At 42.7% G+C, this 17,931-nt stretch overlaps 1 protein-coding gene across 1 annotated transcript; it reads right to left on the bottom strand.

Moving 5' to 3' along the window:
• Window positions 1-1,841: 1,841 nt before the first annotated feature.
• On the bottom strand, window positions 1,842-10,520 carry tmc2a (transmembrane channel-like 2a). The gene is made up of 20 exons (XM_029689008.2): window positions 10,150-10,520; window positions 9,940-9,978; window positions 9,117-9,558; window positions 8,677-8,829; window positions 8,339-8,429; window positions 8,157-8,238; window positions 7,878-7,984; window positions 7,682-7,780; window positions 7,306-7,448; window positions 6,928-7,075; window positions 6,550-6,738; window positions 6,121-6,300; window positions 5,645-5,803; window positions 5,407-5,535; window positions 5,210-5,277; window positions 4,837-5,076; window positions 4,508-4,633; window positions 4,220-4,298; window positions 3,538-3,664; window positions 1,842-2,722 (listed from the first exon to the last, which is right to left on the bottom strand). Exons 1-20 carry the CDS (start codon window positions 10,187-10,189, stop codon window positions 2,487-2,489), a joined length of 2,877 nt encoding a protein of 958 aa, XP_029544868.1. The 5' UTR covers window positions 10,190-10,520; the 3' UTR covers window positions 1,842-2,486.
• Between the last annotated feature and the right edge of the window lie 7,411 nt (window positions 10,521-17,931).

Raw genomic sequence — 17,931 nt, 5'->3', positions numbered from 1 at the left:
CAGATGGTACAATGACTATCTACACTGTACTTCCTTGATTTGTCACATAAACTGAAATTAAGCAAACGTTTAGAATTTTAGCAACCAGGAAGTGGTGGAACGATTTCTGCATAGTGCACCTTTAAAGAGAATGAGCACAAGTGCATCAATACTTCTTATACGTTCCTTATGGTCACAAGGCCGCAGAGCCAGACGGATTACCAGGACGTGTACTGAGAGCATGCTCTGACCAATTGGCAAGTGTCTTCACTGATATTTTCAACCTCTCCCTGTCCGAGTCTGTAATGCAAACATGTTTTAAGCAGACCACCGTAGTCCCTGTGCCCAAGAACACTAAGGTAACCTGCCTAAATGACTACAGACCCTTAGCACTCACATCTGTAGCCATGAAGTGCTTTGAAAGACTGGTCACGGCTCACATCAACACTATTATCCCAGAAACCCTAGACCCACTCCAATTTGCATACTGCCCTAACATATCCGCAGAGGACACACTCTATTGCACTCCACACTGCCCTTTCCCACCTGGACAAAAGGAACACCTATGTGAGAATGCTATTCATTGACTACAGCTCAGCGTTCAACACCATAGTTCCCTCAAAGCTCATCAATAAGCTAAGGACCCAGGGACTAAACACCTACCTCTGCAACTGGATCCTGGACTTCCTGACGGGCCGCCACCAGGTGGTAAGGGTAGGTAACAACACATCCGCCATGCTGATCCTCCACAGGGGAGGTCAGAGACCTGGCCATGTGGCGCCAGGACAACAACCTCTCCCTCAACGCCCCCATTCTCATCGACGGGGCTGTAGTGGAGCAGGTTGAGAGCTTCAAGTTCCTTAGTGTCCACATCACCAACAAACTAACATGATCCAAGCACACCAAGACAGTCATGAATAGCGCACAACAAAACCTAATTCCCCCCTCAGGAGACTGAAAAGATTTGGCATGGGTCTTCAGATCCTCAAAAGGTTCTACAGCTGCACCATCGAGAGCACCAACAATGCACTTTTTTTAAACAAACAAAAAGGGTGGCTGTAGTCTTTGACAATTTTTGGGTGCATGACACCGCCTGGTATAGAGGTCCTGGATAGCAGGAAGCTTAGCTTGTACATAGGGCTAAGCTTCCTGCTATCCAGGACCTCTATACCAGGCGGTGTCATGCACCCAAAAATTGTCAAAGACTCCAGCCACCCTTTTTGTTTGTTTAAAAAAGTGCATTGTTGGTTAGAGGCTTGTAAGTAAGCATTTCACTGTAAGGTCTACACCGGTTGTATATGGTGTATGTGACTAATACAATTTGATTTGATTTGATTGATTTGAATGTTAGAAAACCTCACCTGTTCAGCTGAAGAGATTGTTCTGGGCCACAGATGTCTTGATTGTGTTGTTCACTACTCAACAACACACCTTGCAGTGTCTCCACCATTCACTTCTCAAACCCCTCAGAGCCTGACAATCGCTCAAGCGAACCTTGTTCAACCACAACAGATTTAGCATACTAGTGCCTGTGTTAAAGATTACAGTAAGAAGCATAAATGCTGCAAATCAGTGGTTATGTAGTGGGTTTGATTGCAGTGATGTCTGATGTTCTCCTCCAACACAATAAAAGTGATGAGTATTTCACGACATACCATGAAGACGTGTTGTGTTAATAAAATGTTAGGTCAAAGTCAGATTCATTGAGTGAAATACGAAGTCAGTAGGCATGTGCAGTATGTGAATAAAAGGTTGAAATGTGTTTTCCCAAACCTTTCCAAACACAACCATTCCAAATCTGTTATTCCAAACCATTTCAAACACAAGGCAAACTCAATAAAGACACAATAGCAGTTGAATAATTGTATATCGCTTTATACACTGAGTGTACAAAACATTAAGAACACCTTCCTAATATCGAGTTGCCCCCCCACACATGGATGCCGGCCCACGTTGTCTTCAATGCTTGTTGTCTCCAATGCTAACCACAGTTGTGTCAAGTTGGCTGGATGTCCTTTGGGTGGTGGACCAGGCTTGATACACACAGGAAACTGTTGAGAGTGAAAAAACCCGTTCTTGACTCAAACCAGTGCGCCTGGCACCTACTACCATACCCCATTCAAAGGCACTTAAATCTTGTGTCTTACCCATTCAACATCTGAATGGCACACACACACAATCCATGTCAAGTCTTAAAAATCCTTCTTCAACCCATCTCCCCCCTTCTCTACACTGATTGAAGTGGTTTTAACAAGTGACATCAATGAAGGATCACAGCTTTCACCTGGATTCACCTGGTCAGTCTATGTCATGGAAAGAGCAAGTGTCCTTCATGTTTTGTACACTCAGTGTACAGTCCCCAACCTAATCCAAAATGTGAATTTGTTCTTAAGCAATAGTAGCTCAAATCCAACACTTTCTTGTACAATTCAATACATTTGCAAATTCTTTAGTTAAACAATTGTTAGATTTACAAAAAATCTTGACTTTTATTTTTCATCTGGGTGCTAGCGCCTTGGAGGTGGCTGTCCTCTCCCCCGTCCCCGCCCTGGTCCCCCTCCTGGCCCCTGCTGACCATTTCCAGGCAGAGGTCCAGGCCCCCGGGGACCCGGTGGGCGGGTCACTGCGCCTCGAGCGTTGGGATTTGGTGATGACAGGGACACGTCTTTCTGCAGGTTCACATCCTTGCCTGCAGTTCCTGGCCTCACCTTTGTAGACTTTCCACCTTGGTCTGCTTTATTGTCTGGTCAGGGAATAAATAGAGGGAGTGCATTGCCTCAAAGTCTAAACAAGTACAACCATATTTTTGCTCATGCAACCTGGACATAACATAGTAAATCCAGGACTCTCCAATTAGTATGATATGTTATGTTCTGTATGGTATGTATTCATTTGTGGATGTCCATCATCAATTTCCTATGATATGTTACGAATTCCAACTTGCACATTGTACAATATGTTACGAATTTGCTAAACTTATGATATGATACAAATTCAATTTGTGGTGGCTAACATTATCTAGGTGGCTAGGTGGTTAACGCTAACGTTGGCTAGGTGGCTAGAGTTAGCTATGGTTTAGAGGTTAAGGTAAGGGTTAAGGTTAAGGGTAGGAGTTAAGTTAAAGGGTTAAGGTTAGGGAAATGGCTAGCTAACAGGCTAAGTAGTTGCAAAGTAGACAACAGTTGTAAGTAGTTGCAAAGTTGCTAATTAGCTAAAATGCTACATTTCCATCCGTGATGAGATTCGAACACGGAACCTTTGGGTTGCTAGATGTTTGCATTATAAACCTACCCATCCACCCCAACCAACCACCCTATTTTTGTTTTTGCCTTAAAAGTAACTTTCTGTTTTATGTAACCATACCAAACAGAACATATCATATTCATTTGAGTGTCCCCGGAGTTACGTTTACCATGTTGCGTCTAGTCTATGAGACCAGACTGGCTCATGATATCATTGATTTCAGCCATATTTAACATTAGGTCAAACAAGATCACCTGCGTTGCACTATCGGAGCTAAGGTTTCATACACATTTGAAGTGAAGGTATGATGCTCACCTGCACCTGTCTCTGGTGGGGGAGCTGGGGGCAAGAGAGAGCGGTTGGGGAGCAGGTCCTCCAGGTCCTTCATGACCTGGTCTGTGCTTTCAGTGTTGTTCCTCCTGTTCTTCTCCTCATCTCTTGCCTAAAGAGAGACAGAGAAAGTGTGTGTGTGTGTGTGTGTGTGTGTGTGTGTGTGTGTGTGTGTGTGTGTGTGGTAGATGAAAGACAGATATATACATGTAGATAGATCGATGATAACGAGCAAATTAGTATTATTTAAATACCGGTCAAAGGTTTTAGAACACCTACTCATTCAAGGCTTTGTTTTTTTATTTAGTATTTTCCACATTGTAGAATAATAGTAAAGACATCAAAACTATGAAACGGTTGGAAAAGCATTCCAGGTGAAGCTGGTTGAGAGAATGTCAAGAGTGTGCAAAGCTATCATCAAGGCAAAGGGTGGCAATAAAATATATTTTCATTTGTTTAACACTTTTTTGGGGACTACATGATTCCATATGTGTTATTGTATAGTTTTGATGTCTTCACTATTATTCTACAATGTAGAAAATAGTTTAAAAAAAGAAAGACCCTTGAATGAGTAGGTGTCCATCCATGAGTGACTGGTAGTGTGTATATTAACCACATAACATTTTTTACGTGAGACTGAATTAATTTGAAAAACCCTCAGACTCACCATCTGCATCTTCTTCTTCAGCTCCGCATTGGCATGTTGGTACGCCTCAGATACCGAGTTCAAATAGTAGATAGCCAGTCTGTGGGGAAGTACATATCCATCTGTTTACAAATGTAGATATGCAGTATCCTAATATATATATATATATATATATATATATATATATATATGTGTGTGTGTGTGTGTGTGTGTGTGTGTGTGTGTGTGTGTGTGTGTGTGTGTATGTGTGTGTGTGTGTGTGTGTGTGTGTGTGTGAACGTATGTGTAGCTATATACTTTTCTACTCACACCATCAGTAGCACAGCTGGTATAATGAGGCCAGGGTTGGCTGCGTAGCCCATCAGTGTTCCCAGAAAGGCAGGCAGGTCCAGGTCTATCGTCTCCATGATGACATCAAACATCTTGGCCTTCCCACTGTGAAGATCACAGATTGTGTGAGTCTGTATTTGTGATTTTTTTTTTTGTGAGTATGTAGCGACAGGTATGTGTCCTTACATATTGTATATTGTTTGTCTGTGTTTATGCGTAGAGATGTGAGTGCATTTGCAGGGATTCTCCTCTGTGAATGTGTATGTCCTACAGAACAGTAAACATGCCTGTGTGTATGTGTGTGTTACCTGAATGGCCCACAGTCAAAGGAGGGTGGCAAAGTCATGATGGTGTAGACCACAGGCAGTAGACTGAGAAAGAGGATGAGAAGGAGGAGGCCCATGTAGAAGTTGTTGGATTTGGAGGCTTTGAAGACCCTCTCATGGGGCACGTTAGTGGCCATTACGGCCCAGCACTGGTAGTACATGGAGGAGAGGAGACGCAGGACGTTTATCCCTACCAGCCCTGGAGCATAGAATGCACCCATCCTGAAAGAGAGAGAGCGAGAGAGAGAGAGAGAGAGAGAGAGAGAGAGACACGCACGCACACACACAGGGTCAGCGAAGGGAATATACGACATGAGTTCTATAGTTCTACAACCAGAATAGAAATATCTCTTACCAGATCATTCCTTGGTTGAAGACCAGACCAAGAACGTTGCCACTGATGTCAAACTCTCCATACGATGGCTACAGAGGGAGAGACAATCCATATCACAAACAGTGGTTCAAACTTCTGCCTGGCAACAAAAACGTAGACCTCATCCCCGCCAATAGACAAGATAAGACATTTGTAACAATGACCAGTGGAGCACGTACATATGTGGCTTCGAGGTCCCAGCACCAGCAGTAGTTGAGGAACCTGACAATGACAGCCCGCGCAAAGTCACCAATCAGGATGGTCAAGTAGGTCACCTGGATGTCTGACACGGTCAGCTTCACAAACTCCTGTCGCATGATGAACATCACAGACAGGGCTTCACAAAGGTACATTGCATACAACAGAAACAATTACCATATCACACCAGAGATGAGGATATCAGTAAGGTGTCAGTACTATGCCGACGGCGGTCTCCCAGCATGGCCCCCTGATGACGTCAGAAGGGTCCATGGGGGGCGGGGTGGTGTCCGTGTCATTGTTGTAGAGGGTGAAGTTAGCGTAGTATTCCTTCTGGGCCCAGATGGACGCATTCCTAATGGACACCTCCTCATCAAGCTGAGTGGAAGGAAGGAAGCCATCGAATCACAGGTCATCCATTACAATGCACTACCCATTCATCCCAATGACAATGCACCTCTCTGAGGAACATCAGTCCTGAGTATGAAACCAATCCCTCACTACAGGATGCACTGGGTTGTTTACAGAATACGGAACTCAACCGTCCCAGTATTAAACCTTATCCTTCTCGTTGACGCTTTCTTATTATCCTGAAAAGGATCCTGTAATCCCGCTCTCAGTGTAGATTTAAGATGAACAAGAAAGAGCTAACGTCTGGTAGTGGCCTAAAGAAGTCTGAGGCAGCCTTACAGTACCTTGTTGTTGACCTCATCAAACAGGGCAAACAGGAAAGTGTAGAGGTTTCCCAAAAAAAGGGCAAAGATGCGCCCCAGCTGCCATTTGAGGGCGATCCGGGGGTGGTACTCCTCCAGCTCAGCGATGGTCTCAAACAGGGGAGGACACACCAGGCCCAACAGGGACATGATGAGCTCCAACTACACAGTGGGACAATGGGAGGAATCATACCATCTCTCCACTACACCACCACTTTACACAACACCATATGATCAAACATATTTCGGTGATGAAATAGAGAGGGAAGTTTGTTTAGTCATTAATGAATGAGATTTTAAAAAATGCTACACTATTATGACATAATATCACTATAATTTATTCCAAATAGAAACGGATTCCATTGGTTTCAAAGGATGTACATGGCATCAACACCATTCTCCAAGCATTACCTCGTTTTTCTCGTACCAGCTCAGGTCGTCCCTGTTGGCAAATTCCTGGGACCTCTTCACCACAAAGAAGATGAGGTAGCCACTTCCTCCCAGGCAGCAGATGATCATGAAGTTGGCCAGCACACGCAGGAACCTCCTCAGGTGGATGTTCTCATCTTTTTGGTTCTCCTGCTCATCCACGATGGACTCCTGCACTCAGACAGACAGAAAGACAGTTAGCTTATGGGCCACTAACATGTGGTGCTGTGTAGTTAGTGGGAAATAATCTATGTAATTATATTGGATTTAATACAGTAAAGAATACTCAGAAGAACATCATTCAAAAGATCAGACATTGTGATGAAGTTGCGAAAATAGTACACAGGTCTCCATGGTTACCTTGAAGCTGGTGGTGATGGAGGCGTACTTGTTGTCAGCCGTCTCGGCGTTGCCGATGAGGTAATCCCAGCTGGTGAACATCTTCCAGGCAAAGGTGAACTCCCCGTCATCTCCGTCCCCTCCCCCCACGTCAGCATTCTTAGCCATTCTATCAAAACATATATGAATGACAGTGGGGAAAGGCCGTCATCCATTTTCAGATCAAACACCATGAACAAACAAAATGATTTGTATATATTTCTTTAATTTGATCCCCATGAGCTTTTGCAGAAGCAGCAGCTACTCTTCCTGGGGTCTATCTTGATGTGTTAAGCTGTGTTTGACATATGCGTGACATGGGATCATATTTTATAAGTGGGGGATTGGGTGGTGACTCACGTTCGTATCACCACCATCAGGCTGTAGCCAAAAGTCCCCACTCCTACCATGAGGTAAGACAGCGGGAGGCGGAACTTCAGCAGCCCAATGGTCCTCTGGTTGTTGTAGTAACCATAGAAGAGGACTGAGTATTTGCAATACCCCTGAGAGAGAAAGAAGTGATCGCAGGTGATGAACTGCGCTCTTATAGTGTACCGATAAACTGTGTCTTCTGATCTTCACGGGTGTCTCCAGACCCATGCTGATCATTTAAATAGTACAATATGAAATATCATCACATCATATGAGCCTGAACTCTTTGATATGGTAATATTTGATAGGCTTTCATGCAGAGTAAATAGAGGGTAGCCTATCTCGACTGCATGTTTTAACCCACGTTGAAGTCCATGAGGACAGAGTAGTCTTGAGCAGTGGGCTGCTCAGCTCTGGGCACTGTCTTTCTGGGAATGGATCCATACGGAAGTCCCATCAGAACCTGGAGCCATAAAACATTTCAATAATGATTGATAGACTGCTAGAGTATACATTAGAGTTGTATCTATGTGTTAAGACTCTTTGTGAGGCGGTTTTACCTCTGGGATCACAACCAGTCCGAAGGTTAAGCCAAAGAGGACCATGTTCATGCCATACATCCAGCGCAGGAAGATGAAGTAGGAAGCAACTGAGGACCCAAAGTGACCTGAGGGGAGAGAAGTGATAGTGTTTCTTCACTAAGTTGTAGCGTTCAACTGTCATTCAACTGGCCTTTGTCAATCAGCTCAGTATATTACTTTATCTTGTGTTGTGACCTGTGTTCAGGAATATTTTCAGTATGTTGGTGTTTCTAAAGTGTGGAGTATCAGGTAACTCACTTTCAACCTCTTTTATCTTTCGTTCCCATGGTATGCAAGTCGTTTTGAAATTTTCAAAATCTCTTTGGAATTTGATCCATTTCTGGCAAAAAAGAAAGACAATCATTATTATAGCCTCATATTTTGACAACCACAAAAAGCTAAGTGGCAGAAAATCCTATATTGTGCTCATGGTTCCATACCTTCGTCATCATGACTTTATAAGCATAAAACTTCCTGCCTTTTCCTTTTCCCAGAGCCCCTTCAAATTTATCCACAAATTCTTGACATTCTCTGAGAATAAATCATAAGGTTAGCAACAGAACAGTCAAGCTCAAATAAATTGATAAAAGTAACAAAATAGGGAAATAATTCTGACAGGAGGTGTAGAACATACTTTAAAATGGGGTAAAAAAAAACACAGCTATGATCAATGAATAGAGTTAATTATTATCTGAAAGTGTATCTCAACTTCATCCTGACAGCATATGTCATTTTTCCAGTAGCCTATGCGAGTGCAATCAGTCAACTCGTTCATTACTTCAGATGTACCAGCCTCCTCTTCATTCGCCAGGGCTTGTTCCTCATAATAGCTATGACCTTCTTCTTCTCCTCCACCTCCTCCTTCAGTCGTTCCATCTCTCCCTCTGACATGGACTCTTCCTCTGAGTCTGTGTTAGAGTCTGTGTCTGAGCTGGGAGTTAGATAGAAGATAGAGGAAGGGAGACCGAGTGGAGCAGAGAGAGCGGAAGACAGATTGTTAGGAGAGAGCGATCGAAGAGAAAGAGAGGTCAGTGATGGAGAGAGACAGAGAGAGAGAGAGTTGGAAGGGTTAGAAAGGATGTCCCTCTATTTCTCTTGGTGCAAGGGTAGCAAATATTGTATAATACAGTTAAATAAGGTATTTGACCCATTATTTTGATTCCTGCGCTGTTTAGTACTACGTTTAGAATCTTGGGCCCTGATTTCCACTCAAGATACCTGCTCTCTTTCTTCTTCTTCTTCTTCTTGTCCTTCTCGTCTTCCTTCTCCTTTCCTTTGCCCTTCCCTTTGGCATCTCCTTTCTTATCTTTGGTCTCCTCTTCTTTCCCCTTCTTTCCCGTGGCTCCCTTCTTGTTTCTCTTGTTCCCCTTCTCCTCCTCGCTGTCCTCGTCATTGTCCTGGGCCTTTCCTCCTTTCTTTTTGTTTGCTGCTCCTTTATTTGCTGCTCTTCCTTGTCTTCTCTTGGGGGTGTCATCCTCACTTTCGTCGTCGGTGTCACGTGACTTAGCAGCCTTCTTCTTGTTGGCTCCTCTGCGGTTTCTGGGGGCCTCCTCTTCCTCCTCGTCCTCATCATCCTCATCAGCTGGCTTTTTGCCCCTGCCGCGGGCTCCTCCTCTGCCAGCTGCCGGTCTTCTGTTCCCTCTCCTTCGACTGGTGTCATCTGTATACACACACACACACACACACACACACACACACACACACACACACACACACACACACACTCACACTCACACTCACACACACGCACACGCACGCGCACGCGCACACGCACACACACACACACACACACACACACACACACACACACACACACACAAATGTATGCGCGAGAACACACACACAACAGCTCAACACATGCAGGAATATACACTTTTAGCACAATGTAAAAAAACACACTAATACAGATAGAGCTGAAGCTTTTTAAATATCAGGTCAATTCTAACAGCCGGTGTCAGTAGCTGTCCTCCTCCTTCACAGAGAAAGACACCACTATAAGCTCTGCTTTATACGGGTCAGGTGAGAACTCATCTCCGCTTACCCTCACTGTCACTCACGTCCCCATCGATCTCGATTCCAACTAAATGACAACGCAAACAAATAAATGTCCACCACTCATTCAAACATCTCTAAAATGGCCCAGCATGAATCTATAAAGGCATTTTGATTTGCATCTCATATAAAGTCTTTATATCACCTCAAAGCCAGAGCATAAAAACATTAACAACTGAGATGCTGAATCTCAACTCACCATCCTCAATCTTCGCCGCCACATCACTCTTCCTAGGCATGGTGGTTGGTGTGAGATATTCTCTGAAGGTACTGGGACTTTAACTGGACTGAATGCACCAACCCCTCCCCAGGTACACAGAGCCAGAGCTCTACCGGGACCTGTACCTCGCTCTAGTAACTAACTCCCCATCACTATGACAACTACAGCATGTGACCTGCCTCCATAGGTGTTATATTGTTTTCCTGAAACAAAAACATGATATCATAGCGGCAGACATCAAGGAGTGTGTAACTTAATCACAGCAACAACGACAAAAAAGTTCCAGCATGATCTGGTGTTAGTTTTCTTAAATAAAACCCAGAGAACCTGAGGAACCATTTCAGTGGACAGCACCTGTGTCAGACAGAAGGTTAAGGGAGTGGACCTTCTCTACGGTCCATATAGCAGCAGAAGGACAAGGACATTTAAACAGTTAGAGACACTCTCACTCGTCTGGACATCAGACACCATGACCACACACAGACCAAGACGAACAGCCTTAAAGATTTAATGAAGGTTTAGGTTTCCTTTTCAAGACCCATTAGGCAAACCTCAAACACATTAGACACATCTTACATATTACATTTGCTATTGATACAATGCCTACAGAATATTGGAAAGCTATTGCCCACAATGACGGAGTGAGAATGTACAATGTACAGCGGTATGTGTAGTAACACATACAGTACACACACAAAGATACAGAGTGCACACCTCTGAGCCTGGCCCCCATTAAATAATGAAGAGGAGCTCATCTTCCACAGCCAAAACTACACCATCACACGCTCCTCCACCCTGTCAAGTAGAAAACACACACACACACACACGCACACATGCATAAAACATTGCATCTATCACCAGTATCATTTTTTTTTTTTAAGTGCAATCATAATATTACAATTTCATTTTCCCAACCAATATCATTCTAGAAATGATTCCACCTTCAATGATAAAAGGAAACCCCCATCATCAACAGCTTTCATGCCAACGTAGTCCTCATTCTAGTCTGAAAACTTCCTCGCCTCAAAATGACTCAGATGATTTTAAATCAATATTTAATGCATTTCTGCCATGAATTGTGCATGAGTATTTAATGTCAATGCTTCTAGTCTGGAGGATCCAGTAATATCACTTTAAGGGGAAGTTTACCCGTTTTTTGTTTTCTTACAGAGAAAATCGTTTTTTTTTGTTCTTGTTGCTGAGTTATGTTTGAATTATCCTGTTTACAACATCAATAACAACAACAACAAAAATAGTATTGAAATATCGATTTATGGGACAGTGTGGGACTTTAAAAAAATAAAAAATATTGTGCAGAAACATTCAGATTGGCATTCTGACCTAATAGGAGTTGGTTTGGAGTGTTTTCTAACATACTTTGGACACATTTCCATAATGCATTGTAATCAATGGGCAAGTGATGACTAATGGAACAAAATAAAAAATCATTTAAAAGGGGTTTCAGGATCAACTACAATCACAAAAACTGTGAAAAAAGTATATATGTAAAAATGTCAGACAGGATAGGAGGAATGTTTAGTCTGTGCTGAAAAAAACACTACAACCATGTAAAGCCACTCAGGATATCACAAGATCTTGAAAAGACAAAACAAATACACGGGTTGCATGCCTGTTTTGCAGGGGAATACAGCTACATGTCACCTGGACTTGTGCACAAATCAGCAAGAAACATAGATCTGATAAGGTGGTGACGAAAACAAATGATCAGTCAGAGCAGTCTCCAGCCTGTCCCCTACTGGACAAGAAGGATATTATCATTGGGTTTGTGATAATCTCCCGTGGGCACCCAGTTGACCAAATGACACGAGATTTTACTTCTGGGTTAATAAAGATTAGTTTTGTGGACAAAGAGGTGTTTTGTTCGAGAATCCGATGGTTTAGCAATCTTAGAAAATAAAGTGTGAGGAAATTCAATTTGTGTCAAATAAAAAGTACCTCTCTGTGCGGCCTGTTATTCCTAGCCTTATCATAACTGTGTCACTTGACAGTGTTTCTCACCACTTAATTATATATTGTAATAGTGTACAATTGATTTATATTACTGATCAATCCATACAACTTACATAGGAACTATGCAGATAAGCAGGTATACTAGCCAATGGACAAATAAACCTATTATGTGACTTGTAATGTAGGTACATATGTTTATGCTCTGTCAGCAGTGGTGTAAAATACTTAAGTAAACATACTTGAAAGTACTACTGAAGTAGTTTTTGGGGGTATCTGTACTTTATTTTACTATTTGTATTTTTCACTACTTTTACTTTTACTTCACTACATTCTAAAAGAAAATGTACTTTTTACTTCATACATTTTCCCTGACACCCAAATGTACTCGTTACATTTTGAATGCATAGCAGGACAGGAAAATTGTCTAATTCACACACTTATCAAGAGAACATCCCTGGTCAGCCCTACTGCCTCTGATCTGGCGAACTCACTAAGCACATGCTTCATTTGTAAATGATATCTTAGTGTTGGGGCGTGCCCCTGGCTATCCGTAAATTTTAAAAAATAATTTTAAAAATGATGCTGTCTGGTTTGCTTTATATAAGGAATTTTAGCAATTACATTTACTTTTGATACTTCACTATTTTTAAAGCAAATACTTTTAGACTTTTACTCAAGTAGTATTTTACTGGGTGACATTTTCCATTAAGGTATCTTGACTTTTACCGAAGTATGAAAATTGGGTACTTTTTCCACCACTGTCTGTCAGAGAACTGGCAATCACAAGAGGTCCAACTCATTGCCCAGAGATTTCTCTCTCCCACACGGTGTTTGGGGGCCTTTTAAAGTAATCCACAGGTTGCCTGCTGTGACTGTGACCCCTGTGTTGTTCTGTAGCTGAACACATGCAGCTTGTTTTAGGCTGATTATGCCTGCCTGCCCAACAGTGTGCATCATAACATACTGTACTGGTGGAAGCTGGGGGTGAGTATTTCATGTGAGAGAAGGCCACGCAGCTGCAAATCAGGTTGCCAGTCTCTATATTTACCCATAAGCAGAGACACACAGGGGTGTTGTCAGTCAAAATGGAAGTAACTTAATGTATGTTCCTCTGAATGACTCTGTCAATCCGACAGTTATTGTCAGCAGTAATCATGCGCCTACGAACCTGAGTTACACTGTTAGCACTGAGACGGTTTTCCCTAGCAGGAACCCCACTGTGAACAGTTCAACCTGGACTATCAGATCAAATACAAACATCACTGTCATGTATACCTCCGATAAGCCTCCCAGTAAAGCAATTAAAAACAATCAAGCAACCAGAAAATTTTAAAAATAGGTCGCATTAACATACAGTGCCTTCAGAAAGTACTCAGACCCCTTGATTTTTCCCACATTTTGTTAAGTTACTGCCTTATTCAACAATGGATAAAGAAAAGAAATCCTCAGCAATCTACATAACAGAATACGTGGACAACTAAATCTAGAATCGGCTTCCTATATCGCACAAAGCATCCTTCTCTCATGCTGCCAAACAGACCCTCGTAAAACTGACCAGCCTACCGATCCTCGACTTCGGTGATGTCATCTATAAAATAGCCTCCAACACTCTACTCAACATACTGGATGCAGTCTATCACAGTGCCATCTGTTTTGTCACCAAAGCCCCATACACTACCCACCATTGCAACCTGTACGCTCTCGTTGGTTGGCCCTCGCTTCATACTCGTCGCCAAACCGACTGGCTACAGGTTATCTACAAGTCTCTGCTAGGTAAAGCCCCGCCTTATCTCAGCTCACTGGTCACCATAGCAGCACCCACTCGTAGCACCCGCTCCAGCAGGTATATCTCACTGGTCACGCCCAAAGCCAATTCCTCCTTTGGTCGTTTTTCCTTCCAGTTCTCTGCTGCCCATGACTGGAACAAATTGCAAAATTCTCTGAAGCTGGAGACTCACATCTCCATCACTAGCTTTAAGCACCAGCTGTCAGAGCAGTTTACAGATCACTGCACCTGTACATAGCCTATCTGTAAAACAGCCCATCTATCTACCTACCTCATCCCCATACTGGTATTTATTTATTTATTTTGCTCCTTTACACCCCAGTATCTCTACCTGCACAGTCATCTTCTGCCAATCTACCATTCCAGTGTTTAATTGCTATATTGTAATTACTTCGCCACCATGGCCTATTTATTTCCTTAACTTACCTCATTTGCACTCACTGTATATAGACTTTTTGTTTTCTTTTGTTCTACTGTATTATTGGACTGTATGCTTTGTTTATTCCATGTGTAACTCGGTGTTGTTGTATGTGTCGAATTGCTACGCTTTATCTTGGCCAGGTCGCAGTTGCAAAACTTGTTCTCAACTAGCCTACCTGGCTAAATAAAAGTGAAATAAAAAGAAAATTAAAAAAATACATACAACACCCCAAATAAAATATAAATATAATACCTTATTTATTAGAATTGAGCTCAGATGCATTCTGTTTCCATTTTCCATCCTTGAGATGTTTCTACGACTTGATTGGAGTCCAGCTGTGGTGAATTCAATTGGACATGATTTGGAAAGGCACACACCTGTCTATATAAGGTCCCAAAGTTGACAGTGCATGTCAGATCAAAAACCAAGCCACAAGGTCCAAGGAGTTGTCTGTAGACCTCTGAGACAGGATTGTGTCGAGGCACAGATCTAGGGAAGAGTTCCAAAAAATGGATGCAGCACTGAAGGTCCCCAAGAACACCCTGGCCTTCATCATTCTTACATGGAAGAAGTTTGGAACCACCAAGACTCTTCCTAGAGCTGGCTGTCCAGCCACACTGAGCAATCAGGGTAGAAGAGCCTTGATCAGGAAGGTGACCAAGAACCCTAGAGTTCCTCGGTGGAGATGGGAGAATCATCTCTGCAGCACTACACCACTCAGGCCTTTATGATAGAGTGGCCAGACAGAAGCCATTCCTCAGTAATAGGCATATGACAACCCACTTGGAGTTTTCCTAAATCAAATCTAATGTATTTATATAGCTCTTCTTACATCAGCTGATATAGTGCTGTACAGAAACCCAGCCTAAAACCCCAAACAGCAAACAATGCAGGTGTAGAAGCACGGTGGCTAGGAAAAACTCCCTAGAAAGGCCTAAACCCATGAAGAAACCTAGAGAGGAACCAGGCTATGAGGGGTTGCCAGTCCTCTTCTGGCTGTGTCGGGTGGAGATTATAACAGAACATGGCCAAGATGTTCAAATGTTCATAAATGACCAGCCTGGTCAAATAATAATTATCACAGTAGTTGTCAAGGGTGCAAATGTCTGTTGGCTTTTCATAGCCGATCATTGAGAGTATCTCTACCGCTCCTGCTGTCTCTAGAGAGTTGAAAACAGCAGGTCTGAGACAGGTAGCATGTCCGGTGAACAGGTCAGGGTTACATAGCCGCAGGCAGAACAGTTGAAACTGGAGCAGCAGCCTCTAAGGTGCAGGGTGCAGTAACCAGGTGGTAGCCGGGTGCAGTAACCAGGTGGTAGCCGGCTAGTGATAGTGACGAAATTCAGGGCAGGGTACTGAGTGGATGGCTATTTAACAGTCTGATGGCCTTGAAATAAAAGCTGTTTTCAGTCTCTCTGTCTAGCTTTGTTGCACCTGTACTGACCTTGCCTTCTGGATGATAGCGAGGAGAACAGGCCGTTGCTCCGGTGGCTAAGGTCCTTGATGATCTTATCTTTTTGGCCTTCCTGTGACATCGGGTGCTGTAGATGGCCTGGAGGGTAGGCAGTGTGCCCCTAGTGACGCGTTGGGCAGAGTGCACCACCCTCTGGAGAGTCCTGCGGTTGCGGACGGTGCAGTTGCCGTACCAGGCGGTGATACAGCCCAACAGGATGCTCTCAGTGGTGTACCTGTAAAGGTTTGTGAGGGTCTTAGGGGCCAAGCCAAATTTCTTCAGTACACTCTCTCTGTGGGTGGACCATTTTAGATTGTCAGTGCTGTGGACCCCGAGGAACTAGAAGCTTTTCACCTTCTCCACTACATTCTTGTCAATGTGGATTCGGGCATGCTCCCTCTGCTGTCTCCTGAAGTCCATGATCATCTCCTTTGTTTTGTTGAGTTTATTTTGCTGGCACCACTCTGCCTGGGCCCTCACCTCCTCCCTGTAGGCTGTCTCGTCGTTGATGGAAATCAGGCCTACCACTGTTGTGTCGTCTGCAAATTTGCTGATCATAGTAAAACGAGTCCTATATCGACATAACCTGAAAGGCCACTCAGCAAGGAAGAAGCCACTGCTCCAAAACCACCATAAAAAAGCCAGACTACGGTTTGCAACTGCACATGAGATTCAGACTCGAGTCGCACTTCAATTGCAAAGAAAATGACTTACGACTTGACTTGGACTCGTGATCAATTGACTTGAGACTTGACTTGGACTCTAGACGAGAGACTCGTGAACAATGCAAGTCAGTACTGGGATAAGATTTTGTTGTGCATTCTGTCAGATAACATTGAAGAGGCAGAATTGTAACACGGAGAACGTAATTTAATACAGAGGGATGAAAAGCGTTCTAGAACATCTGTGTTCTGCCAAAAATATGCAGACAAGGACGTATCTATTTCAATGGAGGGATAACGGTTACTTATATTTACACTTTGTCCTTATTTGATTGAGCGGACATTGTGTATGCTATTGCTATAGATCGGAACATTAAAACACAAGCAAAAGCTATCGTTTATCTTAAGTTAAGCTTGTTAAGATAAGCAAACATTAGCTATCGTTTATCATAGTATGTGAAATCGTGCCATATTTAAATAATATGCTGTAAATTATATAATTATGACAGTGTTTGGCAACTAACTTTAAATTTATGAAATTGTTCCTAAAAAGAACGTTGGACATTTCTGTTAGTTTTTTTAAGCGGACATGGTTTCACATTGACTGTTGACCTAATGAACCGTCTTAGTAAACTTAAAGAGCATAAAGAAACTTAAAGACCATAAAGAACTATGAAGTGTTAATTTAAAAAATAGGTTATTGGACTAGTCTAGGTGGCATTATTAAAAAGGAAAGAATATTTATCAAATGTTTCTGCCCACTATGCTGTGCCTGCCACCAGTGCCCCAGTGGAGAGTAGTTATGGGGGCCTCATGCGCCCTCATCATGCCAGGCTCAGTGCAAGAACACTGACAAACTTGATCTTTCTGAAAAGTAACCTGTCTGCAATAGACATGTTCTCCATCTTAGGGTACAGGACATAAATTGTTTCTTGTTACAGGAAATTGTATTTCTGTTAAGTGCCCAGGTCAGTAAGTATATTTTAGGGATAAAGGTCATTAAGTTTGATATATAGGACACTTTAGTAGTGCAGTTATTGAACAGTTGTCAATCATTTTGGTTTAGATTCATACTTGTCATTTATCTTCCCTCACCTACAGATTTTCAGTTTGTGTGACAGAATGAAGTGAAATATAGACAATGTCTTCCACAAATTACCATACACTTTAAAATGTTGCGTTTGCTTTTTTTCATATGCAGTACAATTACTTTTATTAATGTAAACCGTCTACATTTCAGAAGGAAATGCATTTTGATTTAAATAGCGCCCGATGTGCTTCCTTTCATACAAGTATGGACTAATGAACAAGGGAGTAATTTACAAGGTTCACAAGACCTTACCCACATCAGGCAGAAAGCCATTCCCAAAAGGGACTTGAGACTTGACTTGGACTCTACCTCAAAGACTAGTGACCATCTCTGATGTACAGAGAGCCAACATCAATAACATGCATGTCAATATCTCTA

This window comes from Oncorhynchus nerka, linkage group LG19 (genome assembly GCF_034236695.1).
Source record: "Oncorhynchus nerka isolate Pitt River linkage group LG19, Oner_Uvic_2.0, whole genome shotgun sequence".
Classification (NCBI taxonomy): Eukaryota; Metazoa; Chordata; class Actinopteri; order Salmoniformes; family Salmonidae; genus Oncorhynchus; species Oncorhynchus nerka.
This window is presented reverse-complemented; position numbering and strand designations above follow the sequence as displayed.

Bases quoted from the DNA above. Each gene is read 5' to 3' on its own strand.
- tmc2a (XM_029689008.2), bottom strand. From the start codon at position 10,189: ATGCCTAGGAAGAGTGATGTGGCGGCGAAGATTGAGGATG. The intron at 5,536-5,644 runs GTACTGACACCT...ATCATGCGACAG, and splicing joins GGGAGACCGCCGTCGGCATA to GAGTTTGTGAAGCTGACCGT. The intron at 4,634-4,836 runs GTAACACACACA...TGATCTTCACAG, and splicing joins TTTGACTGTGGGCCATTCAG to TGGGAAGGCCAAGATGTTTG.